At 51.9% G+C, this 16,757-nt stretch overlaps 1 protein-coding gene across 1 annotated transcript; it reads left to right on the top strand.

Moving 5' to 3' along the window:
- Positions 1-10,903: 10,903 nt before the first annotated feature.
- LOC135976709 (uncharacterized) lies at positions 10,904-14,268 on the top strand. The gene is made up of 2 exons (XM_065573844.1): positions 10,904-13,485; positions 14,159-14,268. The coding sequence occupies exons 1-2, from the start codon at positions 11,035-11,037 to the stop codon at positions 14,162-14,164; spliced, it is 2,457 nt and encodes an 818-aa protein (XP_065429916.1). The 5' UTR covers positions 10,904-11,034; the 3' UTR covers positions 14,165-14,268.
- Positions 14,269-16,757: the final 2,489 nt, after the last annotated feature.

The raw sequence follows: 16,757 nt of genomic DNA, 5'->3' as shown, positions 1-16,757 counted from the left end.
TTTGGGATTTCCTCCTGGACGGGGATTTGAGGCCCAAAAAGCCGGACATGTCCGGGAAAATCCGGACGTATGGTAACCCTACCAGCTCCTCACATGCTAGAAACTGAAGTGAGGTCCTTTTTAAACTCAGGTGCCCTGATTAGCCAGCCTAATTGATTCTAGCAGTTTTTTCTTAATTGGCTCCAGATGTCCTAATTAGCCTGCCTCCCTTAATTGGTTCCAGCAAGTTCCTGCTTGTTCTGGAACTGCCCCTGTTACCTTACCCAGGGAAAAGGGATCTAACTTAATCTGTGACTAATATATCTGCCTTCTAACACTCTCCTGTATCCATCTAGCCTGACCCTGTCACATATCTCCTAACCCCCCCCGCTCAACACCACAGGGTTGGGCAACTTGGGACGTCAGGCAGTGTACATGTGACAAGCCATCTGCATTGCCATGGTGGCTTCCAGACCAGTGTTGTATGGTGAATTGAAAAGGTTGTAGGGACAGGAACCATCTGGTCACCCTTGTGTTCTTCTCTTTATTTCGCTGCATCCACTGGAGGGGTGCATGGTGGGTCACAAGGGTAAACTGTCGTCCCAGAAGGTAATAACGGCCCATTTCACAGCTAGGTACTCTCTCTCAACCACGGCATACTTCTGCTCTCTCGGGAGGAGTTTCCTGCTGAGGTAGAGGATTGGGTGTTCTTCATCTCCGACCATCTGCGATAGGACAACTCCCAATCCTACTTCAGATGCATCTGTTTGTAAAATTAATTCTTTGTTGAAGTCCGGGGCTATAAGCATGCGGTTACTGCAGAGGGCTGTCCGTAGAGCCGTGAATGAGTTCTCTGCAGCATCAGTCCACTTCACAATGTCTGGACCCAGGGCTTTTATCAGGTCTGTCAGGGAACTTGCTCTGGTAGCGAAATGGGGAATAAATCGCCGGTAGTACCCCACCACACCCAGGAATGCCTGAACTTGCTTTTTCCGATTCGGCCGGAGCCAATTTTGGATAGTCTCTAGTTTGTTTAGTTGGGGCTTGACCATGCCCCTTCCTACAATGTAGCCAAGGTATTTAGCCTCAGCTAGCCCTATAGCACATTTGGCTGGGTTGGCTGTGAGGCCAGCCTGTTTTAGTGTGTCCAGAACCGCTTCCACCTTTTTCAAGTGGGTCTCCCAGTCAGGGTATGGATAATTACGTCATCCAGGTACGCAACTGCATAACCGTTATGGGGCCACAGAAGCTTGTCCATGAGACGCTGGAAGGTAGCAGGTGCCCCATGTAGTCCAAAAGGAAGAACAGTATATTGAAACAGACCCTCTGGTGTAGAGAATGCCGTCTTTTCTTTTGTATCTTTGTCAAGGAGAATCTGCCAGTATCCCTTTGTTAAATCAAGGGTTGTCAAAAATCGGGCATTGCCCAGGCTGTCAACTAACTCATCGATGCGGGGTATGGGGTTTGCATCAAATTTGGATATCTTGTTCAGCCGGCAAAAGTCATTACAAAAACTAGTGGTGCCATCAGGTTTGGGCACCAACACAATCAGGCTCAACCATTGACTGTGGGATTCTTCAATGACTCCTAGTTCCAACATCCTTTTTACTTCTGCCTTGATCTCCTCCTTTTTTGCCACTGGGCCTTAAAGTTACCTTTGCCCCAGGGTCTGTGATAATGTGGTGATATGCTTCGGTGGTCCGGCCTGGTTTGGTTGAAAACACGTCCTGGTACCGGTTGATCATCTCAGTTACCTCCTTCTTTTGGTTTGGCATCAGATCAGGGGATATCCTGATCTGCTCATGTAGGTTATTTCCCTGGGTCGGGGCCTCTTGGGCCACCACACATGCCTCTTGCTGGTGCCAAGGTTTCAAGAGGTTAATGTGATAAATCTGTTCTTGTTTCCAGCATCCTGGCTGCTGCACCTTGTAGGTTACTTCCCCCACAGGTTCAACCACCTCATAGGGCCCCTGCCATTGGGCCAGAAGCTTGCTTTCTGCCATGGGTACCAACACCATCACCCGATCCCCTGGTTGGAACTGTCGCACTTTTGCCTGGCGATTGTAATGGGTTCGCTGGGCCTCCTGTGGCTTTTCCAAATGTTCCCGTACAATAGGGGTGACACGGGCTATCCGGTCTCGCATCTGCAATACATGTTCTATTATATTTCTCCCCTCATTGGGTTCCTCTTCCCAGATCTCTTTGGCGATATCTAGTATGCCACGGGGGTAACACCTGTATAAAAACTCGAAGGGGGAAAACCCAGTTGAGGCCTGAGGTACCTCCCGGCTAGTGAACATAAGGTAAGGTAGTAGGGTGTCCTAGTCTTTCCCGTCCTGACTTACCACTTTCCTTATCATAGCCTTGAGGGTTCGGTTAAACCTTTCTACCAACCCATCAGTTTGCGGATGATAGTTCTCAGGGTATGTATATGAAGCAGCATGCAGAGGTCCTTCATTAGCTTTGACATAAATGGGGTTCCTTGGTCTGTTAATATCTCCTTCGGTAGCCCCACTCGGGCAAAGATCTCCACCAGCTCTTTGGCTATCGTTTTAGAGGCCGTGTTCCACAAGGGGACGGCTTCTGGGTAGCGAATAGCATAGTCCAAAACAACAAGTATATATTGGTGGCCCCGAGCCATCTCCTCCAGGGGTCCTACTAGGTCCATGGCTATTCGCTCGAAGGGGACCTCTATGATGAAAAGGGGTACTAAAGGTGCCCTCAAGTGGGGACGGGGACTGTGCAGCTGACACTCTGGGCAAGACGCACAGTACCTCCGCACTGGGAACAAGGGAACACTACTGAGGTAGCAGCAGGTGTAGTCCCTAAACTCCCATACCCGGTGCTCATAGGGAGGGACTTCCCAGGGTTTGGAAACTTACTCCCAGTAGGGGGATTGGAGAAAGATGGGAACCCTGAAATTAGTGAGGCATCCACAGCAAACTGTCAACCCCCAATCTTCTCTGAAATATCCCCAGATTTGTTTCCCACTCCCAGACAGGGTAGAAAGATGAAAAAGGAAAGAAGGGCAGCTAAGGCCTTGGGAACCCAAATACTGACCCAAAGTCAGAGGGTCGCTCTCGTAGGTAGGCGGACCTGAGCAGCTGGAAAGGAGGCCACCCAGGAGGGAGAAGCACCCGAGTCTGACCCACAGCCTGACACCTCTGAACCAGTAGAGGCAACAGAAACTGGGCCGCTAGATCTCAGGCAGATTAGCCCCGGGAGAGGAAATTTTGGACGGGACCAGACAGAAGACCCAAGGTACAACAACATTAGGAAGGAGGTGACCGAAATAGAGGGGGTCCCCGTGGAAGGGAAAACCCAGGGACCAGTACCCTACTTCATAATGAAGACGAATCTCTTACACCAGGTTGCACCAGTACAGGGGCAGAAGGTACAGCAGATCCTAGTACCTCAAAAACACCAGAACGCTGTATTAAGTCTTGCCCATAGTCATCTTTTTGGGGGGCATTTGGGGGTAGAGAAGACCCTGGCATGGGTCCTACGACAGTTCTTCTGGCCTTCTAACACCTCCTGCACGTGGCTGAACTGCATCCCCACGTTGTGGGTGTGGTGTGGAACAGGGCCCCTGCGCTTCAGGCATTTCGGTCTGTGAAATTAACTTCCAGAGTGCAGGAGCCCTGGCAGGAAACAGCCTCTGAGCAGCTTTGGTTACCAAGATGCCTGGCTGCTCCCTGAGGGCTCCGTAGGCTGCATGCAATGCTGCCTCCTGCAGGACAGATTTGAAAATGTGTGTCCATTTGAGAAGAGAGGCTAGAATGGGTGGCTCCTACAGGAGATTCCCCTTCACCTCAGTGGTTGAGAAGAGGGTTGTGGATTCTTTCCCACACCAGCCATTCCGTGAGGTGAGAGCCTGTGTAGAGAGCTACAGCAAGATCTGAAGGGTGGCGCAAACAGGTTTCCTGGGAGAGCAGCAATACCAGGTTAACAAGAGTGCCGTGGTGCTGGGCCCACACTCAGGAAGGGGCCTGTAATCCCTCACCTGACTACTCACAGCTCTCCCTGAGGCTGGTGGGGTAGGAGGGGATGGTTGGGTCAGATGTGTGGTGAGGGCAGCAGGGGAGAGGCTGGGGGGAGCCAGGGGATGTCTGTCTGTCTGTCTGTCGCTCAGCTGAAGATGGAGCATGTCAGTGCCTCACACCGACTGAAGGGCTCAGGGGAGCACAGTGGCTCTGCCACACCAGGCCCGGGCTGCGCAGAAGCAGCGAGCGGGAGGTGGTGCGATTTGTCTGGCCCTCTCTCCCCCCCAGTGGCTTGTGCCCCCACAGTGGCTCAGCAGGCCCAAGTCAGGGTTTTCTGGCTGCTCTGCAGATGGCTGGGCTCCTCTGTGTCGCCTGTGCGCAGATCGCATGGCTCCCACCCAGCCTGGGGCAGTGCTGGCAGGAGGGCACTGAGCACGTAGCTCCCCCGGTTCATCCACCCTGGCCCTGCCGTTATTTGAATGCAGAGGCTGAACCAAGTGGCGGGGAGCACAGGGGTCCCAGACCATGCTGGTCAAGGCGTGGCGCCTGGTGCATAGAAAAATAGTGGGTGCTAAGCACCCACCAACTACCTGCTGATCAGCTGTTTGGCGGGCCCCACCTGCCCGCCGTGGAGCATCCCTGGGAAAAGCTGAAAGTCTCCGCCTGTGGCCTGGCGGCTGCGCACTCCAACTAGGGAGTGCTCGTTGCACGAGGTAACCCCCACGGGGAGGGATGTGGATCGGGTCTGGTCTGATTTGGAGATTTGGCACGGTCTTGGGGGCACAGTTGGTCCCGATCCTAGTCTCTCTGCCTGACTAGCAAGCCCAATATGAATAATGATGCTGTAAATAAAATGTATTAAACTTTGTCATTCATTTTATTTGTAAAATGTTTTAAACAGTTTTAAATCTGCCCCAATTTCATACAAAAATGTAATTCAAGCCCTGGTAGTTCAGATGAGAAATGTGAAGGCTCCCTTTTAGTGACAGCAGCACATGGCTGGTGTTTTCGCTGCTTTGGCTTTTGTTACCCACTGCGTTTTATTTTGTATTTTTTTCTTTTATAAGGGATTTGATGTACACTTGTGTGTGTGCTTTTTGCTCTAGGGCCGGGGTTCTCAAACTTCTTTGCACTGCGACCCCCTTCTGACAACAAAAATTACTGCAGGACCTTGGGAAGCATAGGCGCCGACTCCGTGGGTGCTCCGGGGCTGGAACACACATGGGGAAAAATTAGCGGGTGCTTAGCACCCACCGGCAGCCAAGCTCCCCCCAACCCCTCCTCGCCTCCTCCTCCCCCAAGTGCGCCATGTCCCCGCTCCTCCCGCTCCCTCCGGGCGCTTCCTGCCGCCCTGCCACCTAACAGCTGTTTGGCGGCACTTTGGACTTTCCGGGAGGGAGGGAGATGAGCGGTGATGTGGTGCGCTCAGGGGAGGAGGCGGAGAAGAGGTGGGGCAGGGGCAGGGACTTAGGGGAGGGGGTGAAATGAGGATCGGGTGGGAAGAGACAGGTCAGGGGCGGGGGAGAGATGGTCGAGCACCCACCGGTCAAAGGGGAAGTCAGCGCCTATGTCGGGAAGGGGGACTGAAGCCTGAGCACCGTCACCCTGGGTAGCAGGGCTAAAGCCTGAGCCCCACCACCCTGCAGGGTAGGGGGCAAAGCTTGAGGGTGTCAGCCCTGGGCAGGGGGGCTCTATCCTGAGCCCCACCACCCAGGGCCAAATTCTTCTGGCTTCAGCTTCCATTCTGGGCCGTGGGACTTGGACTTTGGCTTCAGCCCCGGGCCCCAGCAAGTCTAATGCCAGCCCAGGCAACCCCATTAAAACAGGGTCGCAACCCACTTTGGGATCCCGACCCACAGTTTGAGAACTGCTGCTCTAGGGCTACCATGGCTGGAGCCCTAGTGGCAGCCACCTCCATCTGCAACTTAAACTTGTAAATATTGTAAATAAAGCCTGTGCCGCTGTATGAAAGACAACTCCTGTGTCGCTCTGCTGTCTTATACAATCGTTCCCCATGGGGGCCCACAAAAAGTTCATCTGGCCCTGGACAGCAGGCACTCCAAGAATGATTAATCCCCAAATCCTTGCATCTACACCTGGGGGCTGTTAGCCCAAGTGCCTCCGCTGATCTTACCCATGCAGATGGTATCACTGCTGGGTCTTGCTGGCATATTGGGGGAGAGGGAGATGGGTCTGAGAGAGCCAGCACCTGAACCCTAAAGGCTTCAGGAATCCAAACAAATATCTAGAAAGGAAGGAGGGGGTGGCAGAGTAGGCTCTGAATCCTGGAGAGTTCATGTGCCTAAGGAGAGAGGATGGTCTTGTGATTAAGTTCCTTGTCTGGGTTCAAATCACACACACCCCACACCTCCCCTTCAGGGAGAAGAATATGGGGCCCTCAAGCTGCACTCCTTCTGTCCTGCCAGGCCTGCAGAGATGTCAGCACTACCTGTGCTAGGTTACAGAGAGCTTAGCAGCACCCCTACTCAGACCCACCTTGCAGAGAGCTCCCTACACTTTCCACGCCTGCCTTTCCTCTCAGGGGCCGGGAAGTGGCCAGAGGTAAGAGAGGAAGGAGCCTAGATCGTGTGTTCCCAGTGTGAACAGGGCCTGCCTGGAACAGATTTCATCCTCCTTGCATGAAACAGCTGCGCTGGGGCCTTGCTGCTGCTAACTTCTGTCCTGATTGCTACATCCCAACCCCCTAAGTGAGCTGTTCTGGTCTGTGACAGGGTCTGGCTGATGGAGTAGGGCTGCGGCTATCATGAGGGAGTGTCCTGCTGCTGGGCTGGAAATCCCCATTCTCCAGCACGTGCAGCCCTGGCTCCACTCCCAGCTCAGCTGCTTAATTAACAAGAAGGAGGTTCTTGGTTACAATCTGTAAGAACCTACATGGGGACAAATATTTGACACTGGGCTTCAGTCTAGCCAAAAAAGGTGTAACACAGGGATGGGCAAACTACGGCCCAGGGGCCGCATCCGGCCCTTCAAACATTTTAATCTGGCCCTCAAGCTCCTGCCGGGAAGCAGGGTTGAGGGCTTGCCCCACTCCACGTGTACTGTGTCTCCGCGCGGCTCCTGGAAGCAGTGGCATGTCCCCCCTCTGGCTCCTACATGTAGGGGCAGCCAAGGGGCTCCTCACACTGCCTCCACCCCAAGTGCCACCCCTGCAGCTCCCATTGGTCAGGAACCACGGCCTATGGGAGCTGCAGGGGTGGTGCCTGCGGACGGGGCAGTATGTAGAGCTGCTTGGCTGCGCCTCCACATAGGAGCCGGAGTGGGGACATGCCGCTGCTTCTGGGAGCTGCTTGAGGTAAGCGCTGCCTGCACCCCTGACCCCCTCCCATGCCCCAATCCCCTGCCCCAGCCCTGATCCCCCTCCTGCCCTCTGAACCCCTTGGTCCCAGCCCAGAGCCCCCTCCTGCAGCACAAACCTCATCCGCAGCCCCACTCCAGAGCCCATACCCCAAGCCAGAGCCCTCACCCACCCCCTCATACCCCAACCCCTTGCCCCAGCCTGGAGCCCCTTCCCGCACACTGAACTCCTCATTTCTGGACCCACCCAGGGGCCCACACCTCCAGCCAGAGCCCTCACCCCCTTCTGCACCACAACCCCCAATTTCATGAGCATTCATGGCCCGCCATACAATTTCCATACCCAGATGTGGCCCTCAGGTCAAAAAGTTTGCTCACCCCTAGTCTAACACAACCCAATGGCTGGAAATGGAAGCTATACAAATTCAGACAGGAACTAAGATGTACATTTTTAACTGAGACTAATTAACCATTGGAACAACTTACCAAGGGTCATGGTGTATTCTCCATCACTGACAAACTTTTCAATCAAGATTGGATGTTCTTCTAAAAGCTCTGCTCTGGGAATTATTCTGGGGAACTCCTATGGCCTGTGGTATCCAGGAGGCCACAATGGTCCCTTCTGGCCTTAGTATCTATGAAAAGTGCAGAGGCTAGGGCAGGGGTGGGCAAACTACGGGCCCCTCCAGCCATTTTAATCCGGCCCTCGAGCTCCTGCTGGGAAGCAGGGTCTGGGGCTTGCCCCGCTTCAGCCAGGGAGCAGGGTCGAGGGCTGCTCCATGCAGCTCAAGGAAGCAGCAGCATGGCCCCCCTCCGGCTCACGCACATAGGGGCAGCCAGGGGGCTCCACTCTGCACACTGCCCCTACCCCAAATGCTGCCCTCACAGCTCCCATTGGCTGGGAACCACAATCAATGGGAGCTGCAGGGGCGATGTCTGCGGACGGGGCAGCGTGCAGAGCCACCTGGCTGTGCCTCCACGTAGGAGCCAGAGAAGGGACATGCCGCTGCTTCCGGGAGCCGCTTGAGGTAAGCACCGCCCTGAGCCTGCACCCCTGAGCCTCCCCCTGCGCCCTAACCTCCTGCCCCAGCCTGATCCCCCTCCTGCCTGCCGAACCCCTCAATCCCGGAGCACGCTCCTGCACCCCAAACTCCTCATCCCCAGAGCCTGCACCCCCCTGCACCCTATCCCCCAGCCCGAAGCCCCCTCCCGCACCCTGAACTCCTCATTTCTGGCCCCACCCCGGAGACCGCACCCCCAACCGGAGACTGCACCCCTTCCCACACCTCAACCCCCTACCCCAGCCCTGATCCCCCTCCCACCCTCCAAAACCCCTCAGTCCCAGCCCAGAGCACCCTCCTACACCCCAAACTCCTCATCCCCAGAGCCCTCCCCCCCACACACACTCCAACCTCAATTTTGTCAGCATTCATGGCCTGCCGTACAATTTCTATTCCCAGGCTAGGGAATTCAGTTCCTGGGTGATGCCTCATAAATGCCCATAGTTGAGGTTCCCTGGCTCCTGGGGGGATAGGGTGCAATGCTCTGGGTTGGGGCAGGGCCATGGCATTTGGTTCTGGAGAGTCTTATGAAGCTTGCGCCTAGAAGCAGGTTGAAAACAACATGGAGTTTTTGTTCCAAGGGGAAGTGGAGGATCTTCCCGAACAATTGGATCATAGGGTCCTGACTGACCCAGACAGAGCTGCCCGGTCTCTCTTTAACTCCTTGGGTCTTGCATGGCCTTAGCTGGTGTCTGCCTCCTTGAACGTATCACAGGCATGAGGGGCAGGTACCTAGCGATGGGTGACTTGGGACCCTGGCTTCTGTGCTCTGGCTGAGTGCTCCAGAGCCCCTGTGCTGACGGCCAGCTCTCACGAGGGAATAGGGTGCACTGTTAACCCTTCAAATGCTGGGGATAAACAGGCTGAGCTCTCCCCACAAGAGGCTGACTCCATCCCATCTCCTTCACCTTCTTGCAAAGTGCCCCAACATGAGACCCCCCGCCCCTGTCAGCAAGCAGTCAGGCATGTTCACCCCAGAGCAAGGGGGTATTCCTTGTGTCCCCCGGTCTGAGACCATGGAGGGGCACCCTGACCCGCAGCAAGCTGCTGTTCCCTAGGCATCCCAACCACTGCTTTGCTGAGGGGGCTTCCCCCTGTGAATGTGCCAAAGAGACAAGGGTGGTGTGGCCTAATGAGGCCAGTCAGGTCAGTGACTGGGGCCAGCACAAGATGCTGCTAAAGAAGCCAAAGAAATGTCAGCCCAAGCCAGGAAAATTCCCTGCCAATCCTTGTCCTGGTTCAGCAGGGTTTGCGACTTCCCCCACCCTGCCCTGTACTCACGCTCCCCCACCCAGTGTTGTTCATGCTACCCCCTGGCCTGTCCCCCCCCCAGCCCTACAGTCTTCCTGTCAGCTGTTCTGGAGTTGGGGGGTGTCATAACTATAAAGGGAAGGGTAATAGCTGTCCTGTGTACAGTACTATAAATCCCTCCTGGCCAGAGACTCCAAAATCCTTTTCCCTGTAAAGGGTTAAGAAGCTCAGGTAACCTGGCTGGCATCTGACCTAAAGGACCAATAAGGGGACAAGATACTTTCAAATCTTGGGGGGGGGGAAGGCTTTTGTTTGTGTTCTTTGTTTTGGGACGGTGTTCGTTCTCCGGGAATGAGAGGGACCAGACATCAATCCAGGTTCTCCACATCTTTCTAAACAAGCCTCTCCTATTTCAAACTTGTAAGTAAATAGCCAGGCAAGGCGTGTTAGTTTTCCTTTGTTTTTCTCAACTTGTAAATGTACCTTTTACTAGAGTGTTTATCTTTGTTTGCTGTACTTTGAACCTGAGACTAGAGGGGAGTCCTCTGAGCTCTTTAAGTTTGATTACCCTGTAAGGTTAATTTCCATACTGATTTTACAGAGATGATTTTTACCTTTTTCTTTAATTAAAAACCTTCTTTTTAAGAACCTGATTGATTTTTCCTTGTTTTAGATCCAAAGGGGTTTTGGATCTTGATTCACCAGGAGTTGGTGGGAGGAAGGAGGGGGGATGGTTAATTTCTCCCTGTTGTAGATCCCAGGGGGGAGTTGGAACTGATTCACCAGGAGTTGGTGGGAGGAAGGAGGGGAATGGTTAATTTCTCCCTGTTGTAGATCCCAGGGGGGAGTTGGAACTGATTCACCAGGAGTTGGTGGGAGGAAGGAGGGGAATGGTTAATTTCTCCTTGTTTTAAGATCCAAGGGGTTTTGGATTTGTTTTCACCAGGGATTTGGTGAGGGTTTTTCAAGGCTTCCCAGGGAGGGAATCCATTGATGGTGGCAGCCGAACCAGAGCTAAGCTGGTAGTTAAGCTTAGAAGTTTTTCACGCAGGCCCCTACATTTGTACCCTAAAGTTCAAAGTGGGGATCTCAGTCCTGACATGGTGAATAGCGGTGGGATCATTTTAAACCCAAAAGCCAGTGAGATTTTTTTTTCCTTCTAGCTGCTTGGAAAGCCGAGCTGGAAGTAGATAGATGCATATCTTATCTCTCCTTGCCTGAAGGCAGAGGTGTTAAGTTTTTTTTTACAGGTCCTTTGTTAAGAGAAGGGTTCAATTAGCAAATGACTGGTAAAAGGTATTTACAAGCTGAATTGTTTTTTTTTCTTTTTACATCCTCGGGAGTAGCTAGTTAGAAAGTTACTGTTAACTCTGCAGCAGCCAGAGCGGAGAGCTTCCCAGTTTGTCAACTGCAAAGGGGGTTACCCAGCACAAGAAAACAGGAAAATGACTACCAAAGAAGTAGCTAACAAAATAGAACTGGCCAAACTAGAAGCAGAAGAAAATGAAAGAAAACATCAGAGACTGCTTCAATTAACAAAACTCGAGACAGAGCAGAGAGAAAGAGAAGAAAAAGCCAAAGAGGAGGCCCACAAGAGAGAGATGGAGCTGAAAGAAAAAGAGATGGAGCTGAAAGAAAAAGAGATGGAGGAGAGAGAAAAAGAAAGGAAGCATGAACTGGAAGTAGCAAAGGCTAAGCAGGATGCACCAGCCAATGCTAACAACCCCCCTCCAGGTACCACTTCCCATCCCAGAAAATTCCCCATCTACAAGGCAGGCGATGATACTGAGGCCTTCTTAGAAAATTTTGAAAGGGCCTGCCTTGGATACAGCATCACTGCAGACCAGTACATGGTAGAGCTGAGGCCGCAGCTCAGTGGACCCTTAGCAGAGGTGGCGGCTGAAATGCCTAAGGAACACATGAACAGTTATGAACTTTTTAAAAACAAGGCCAGACTCAGAATGGGGCTAACACCCGAGCATGCCCGTCGGCGGTTCAGAGCCCTAAAGTGGAAACCGGATGTGTCATTTACCCGTCATGCCTACCACATTGACAAAAATTGTGATGCCTGGGTATCAGGAGCAAATGTTAAATCTCTGGAAGATCTGCTTTCCCTAGTAAAAATGGAGCAGTTTTTAGAGGGTGTTCCTGAGGAAATAGAAAGGTACATCCTAGATAGGAAGCCCAAAACTATAACTGAGGCGGGGGAGATTGGAGCCCAATGGGTGGAGGTGGCAGAAAAGAAAAAAACTAGTAGCAGTTGGAGCGAATATCAGAAGGGGCAAGCCGAAACAAAACCTTACCACCGGGGACAACCCAAGGCCCCACCCACATCCCAAGGGAAACCCCAGACGCCTTCTCACCCCACCACACCAGTCTCCACCAACCAACCTCGTCCCGGTGATACCTTAGCAGGGCGATGTTTTAAATGTAATGGACTGGGACATATAAAGGCTCACTGCCCCAAGAACCCCAACCGATTACAGTTCATTACACCCCAATCACACCAAAGATCCCCAAACCCAGATGCCTCTCTCATACCCTCGGAGCGAAGGGAAACCTTGAGAGTGGGCGGAAGGAAGGTTACCGCTTGGAGGGACACTGGGGCTCAAGTGTCAACTATCCACCAATCCCTAGTGGACCCCAAACTCATCAACCCAGAGGCTACAGTGACAATTCAACCCTTCGTGTCACAATCTGTAACCTTGCCTACAGCCACGTTGCATGTCCAGTACAAGGGCTGGTCAGGAATGTGGACTTTTGCAGTCTATGACAATTATCCCATTCCCATGCTGCTGGGGGAAGATTTGGCCAACCATGTGAAGGTAGCCAAGAGGGTGGGAATAGTTACCCGCAGACAGGCTAAGCAAGCTTTCACCCCCATCCCTGTTCCTGAGCCGTCCACCAGGGCCCCGTCTGTGTTACCGGAGACCCAGACAAAGGTGGTGGAACTGGATCCTCTGCCAACGACTGCAACAGCCGTAGTGGATCCAATCCCAGAGACCCAGCCAAAGCCAGTCCCAGAACCGGAACTGGCAACGCAACCAGCACCAGAACCATTGCCAGCCCTGAGTCCAGCGCTTGCAAACCCGTCTACAACTCCAATGCCAGAGGGCACCAGCGAGCCTGAACTGGCAGAAGCAGCAGATAACCCTACCCAAGAGGCTCAGCCAGAGCCTGAGTTACCACATAGTGCACCAGCGGACAGCGGTTCACAGTCAATGGAAACAGCCCCAGCACCTGCATCACTTCCAGAGGGACCAAGCCCCAGTCCACAGTCCAAGGAGGAACTGATGTCTCCAGCATCAAGGGAACAGTTCCAGGCCGAGCAGGAAGCAGATGACAGCCTTCAAAAAGCTTGGGCGGCGGTGCGGAGCACCCCACCGCCTCTCAGCTCTTCTAACCGATCCCGGTTTGTTGTAGAACAAGGACTTTTATACAAGGAGACTCTTTCTGGTGGGCACCAGGAAGACTGGCATCCTCAAAGGCAGTTGGTAGTTCCCACTAAGTATCGGGTAAAGCTCTTGAGCTTAGCCCATGATCATCCCAGTGGCCATTCTGGGGTGAACAGAACCAAAGACCGGTTGGGGAAGTCCTTCCACTGGGAGGGAATGGGCAAGGACGTTGCTAATTATGTCCGGTCTTGTGAGGTGTGCCAACGAGTGGGAAAACCCCAAGACCAGGTTAAAGCCCCTCTCCAGCCACTACCCATAATTGAGGTCCCATTTCAGCGCGTAGCTGTGGATATTCTGGGTCCTTTCCCAAAGAAGACACCCAGAGGAAAGCAGTACGTACTGACTTTCATGGATTTTGCTACCCGATGGCCGGAAGCAGTACCCTTAAGCAACACCAGGGCTAAAAGTGTGTGCCAGGCATTAACAGACATTTTTGCCAGGGTAGGTTGGCCCTCCGACATCCTTACAGATTCGGGAACTAACTTCCTGGCAGGAACCATGGAAAGCCTGTGGGAAGCTCATGGGGTGAATCACTTGGTTGCCACCCCTTACCACCATGAAACCAATGGCCTGGTGGAGAGGTTTAATGGAACTTTGGGGGCCATGATACGTAAATTTGTAAATGAACACTCCAATGATTGGGACCTCGTGTTGCAGCAGTTGCTTTTTGCCTACAGGGCTGTACCACATCCCAGTTTAGGGTTTTCACCATTTGAACTTGTGTATGGCCGTGAGGTTAAGGGGCCATTACAGTTGGTGAAGCAGCAATGGGAGGGGTTTACGCCTTCTCCAGGAACAAACATTCTAGACTTTGTAAGCAACCTACAAAACACCCTCCGACATTCTTTGGCCCTTGCTAAAGAAAACCTAAAGGATGCTCAGGAAGAGCAAAAGGCCTGGTATGATAAACATTCCAGAGAACGGTCCTTCAAAGTAGGAGACCAAGTCATGGTCTTAAAGGCAATCCAGGCCCATAAAATGGAAGCGTCGTGGGAAGGACCATTCACGGTCCAGGAGCACCTAGGAGCTGTTAACTATCTCATAGCCTCCCCCACCTCCAACATAAAGCCTAAGGTATACCATGTTAATTCTCTTAAGCCCTTTTATTCCAGAGAATTAAACGTTTGCCAGTTTACAGCCCAGGAAACAGATGACGCGGAGTGGCCTGAAGGTGTCTACTACGAAGGAAAAAAGGATGGTGGCGTGGAAGAGGTGAACCTCTCCATGACCCTTGGACGTCTGCAGCGACAGCAGATCAAGGAGCTGTGCACAAGCTTTGCACCAATTTTCTCAGCCACTCCAGGATGGACCGAACGGGCATACCACTCCATTGACACAGGTAATGCTCACCCTATTAGAACCCCACCCTACCGGGAGTCACCTCATGCCAAAACTGCTATACAAAGGGAGATCCAGGACATGCTACAGATGGGTATAATCCGCCCCTCTAAGAGTGCATGGGCATCTCCAGTGGTTCTAGTTCCCAAACCAGATGGGGAAATACGCTTTTGCATGGACTACCGTAAGCTAAATGCTGTAACTCGTCCTGACAACTATCCAATGCCACGCACAGATGAGCTATTGGAGAAATTGGGACATGCCCAATTCATCTCTACTTTAGACTTAACCAAGGGGTACTGGCAAGTACCACTAGATGAACCCGCTAAGGAAAGGTCAGCCTTCGTCACCCAGGCAGGGGTGTATGAATTCAATGTACTCCCTTTCGGGTTGCGAAATGCACCCGCCACCTTCCAAAGACTTGTAGATGGTCTCCTAGCGGGATTGGGAGAATCTGCAGTTGCCTACCTCGATGATGTGGCCATTTTTTCTGATTCATGGGCAGAGCACATGGAGCACCTGGAAAAAGTTTTCGAGCGCATCCAGCAGGCAGGACTAACTGTTAAGGCTAAAAAGTGTCAAATAGGCCAAAACAGAGTGACTTACCTGGGGCACCAGGTGGGTCAAGGAACTATAAATCCCCTACAGGCCAAAGTGGATGCTATCCAAAAGTGGCCGGTTCCAAAGTCTAAGAAACAGGTCCAATCCTTCTTAGGCTTGGCTGGATATTATAGGCGATTTGTACCCCACTACAGCCAAATCGCCGCCCCGCTGACAGACCTAACCAAAAAGAAACAGCCAAATGCAGTTCAGTGGACTAATGAGTGTCAAAAGGCCTTTAACCAGCTTAAGGCAACACTCATGTCTGACCCTGTGCTAAGGGCCCCAGACTTTGACAAACCGTTCCAAGTAACCACAGATGCGTCCGAGCGAGGCGTGGGAGCAGTTTTAATGCAGGAAGGACCGGATCAAGAATTCCATCCTGTCGTATTTCTCAGTAAGAAACTGTCTGAGAGGGAAAGCCATTGGTCAATCAGCGAAAAGGAATGCTATGCCATTGTGTACGCGCTGGAAAAGCTACGCCCATATGTTTGGGGACGGCGTTTCCAACTACAAACAGACCATGCTGCGCTACAGTGGCTTCATACCGCCAAGGGAAATAACAAAAAACTTCTTCGGTGGAGTTTAGCTCTCCAAGATTTTGATTTTGAAATACAACACATTTCGGGAGCTTCTAACAAAGTGGCTGATGCACTCTCCCGGGAAAGTTTCCCAGAGTTAACTGGTTAACAATTGTTTTTGGAATGAAACATATTGTTAGTTTTTATATAATCAGTCGTATGTCTAAAGGTACATGTGTCTTATTAACTCTGTTTTCTCCTAAAACTCCAGGAAGAAATCACAGCCAGTGTGGAACCGAACATCCAACACTATCTGTGATTTGGGGGGCGTGTCATAACTATAAAGGGAAGGGTAATAGCTGTCCTGTGTACAGTACTATAAATCCCTCCTGGCCAGAGACTCCAAAATCCTTTTCCCTGTAAAGGGTTAAGAAGCTCAGGTAACCTGGCTGGCATCTGACCTAAAGGACCAATAAGGGGACAAGATACTTTCAAATCTTGGGGGGGGGAAGGCTTTTGTTTGTGTTCTTTGTTTTGGGACGGTGTTCGTTCTCCGGGAATGAGAGGGACCAGACATCAATCCAGGTTCTCCACATCTTTCTAAACAAGCCTCTCCTATTTCAAACTTGTAAGTAAATAGCCAGGCAAGGCGTGTTAGTTTTCCTTTGTTTTTCTCAACTTGTAAATGTACCTTTTACTAGAGTGTTTATCTTTGTTTGCTGTACTTTGAACCTGAGACTAGAGGGGAGTCCTCTGAGCTCTTTAAGTTTGATTACCCTGTAAGGTTAATTTCCATACTGATTTTACAGAGATGATTTTTACCTTTTTCTTTAATTAAAAACCTTCTTTTTAAGAACCTGATTGATTTTTCCTTGTTTCCTTGATCAAGGGGTTTTGGATCTTGATTCACCAGGAGTTGGTGGGAGGAAGGAGGGGGGATGGTTAATTTCTCCCTGTTGTAGATCCCAGGGGGGAGTTGGAACTGATTCACCAGGAGTTGGTGGGAGGAAGGAGGGGAATGGTTAATTTCTCCCTGTTGTAGATCCCAGGGGGGAGTTGGAACTGATTCACCAGGAGTTGGTGGGAGGAAGGAGGGGAATGGTTAATTTCTCCTTGTTTTAAGATCCAAGGGGTTTTGGATTTGTTTTCACCAGGGATTTGGTGAGGGTTTTTCAAGGCTTCCCAGGGAGGGAATCCATTGATGGTGGCAGCCGAACCAGAGCTAAGCTGGTAGTTAAGCTTAGAAGTTTTTCA

Source organism: Chrysemys picta, chromosome 20 (genome assembly GCF_011386835.1).
Source record: "Chrysemys picta bellii isolate R12L10 chromosome 20, ASM1138683v2, whole genome shotgun sequence".
Classification (NCBI taxonomy): Eukaryota; Metazoa; Chordata; order Testudines; family Emydidae; genus Chrysemys; species Chrysemys picta.
The sequence above is the reverse complement of the archived record's forward strand: the minus strand, read 5'-3'. Positions and strand labels throughout refer to the sequence as shown.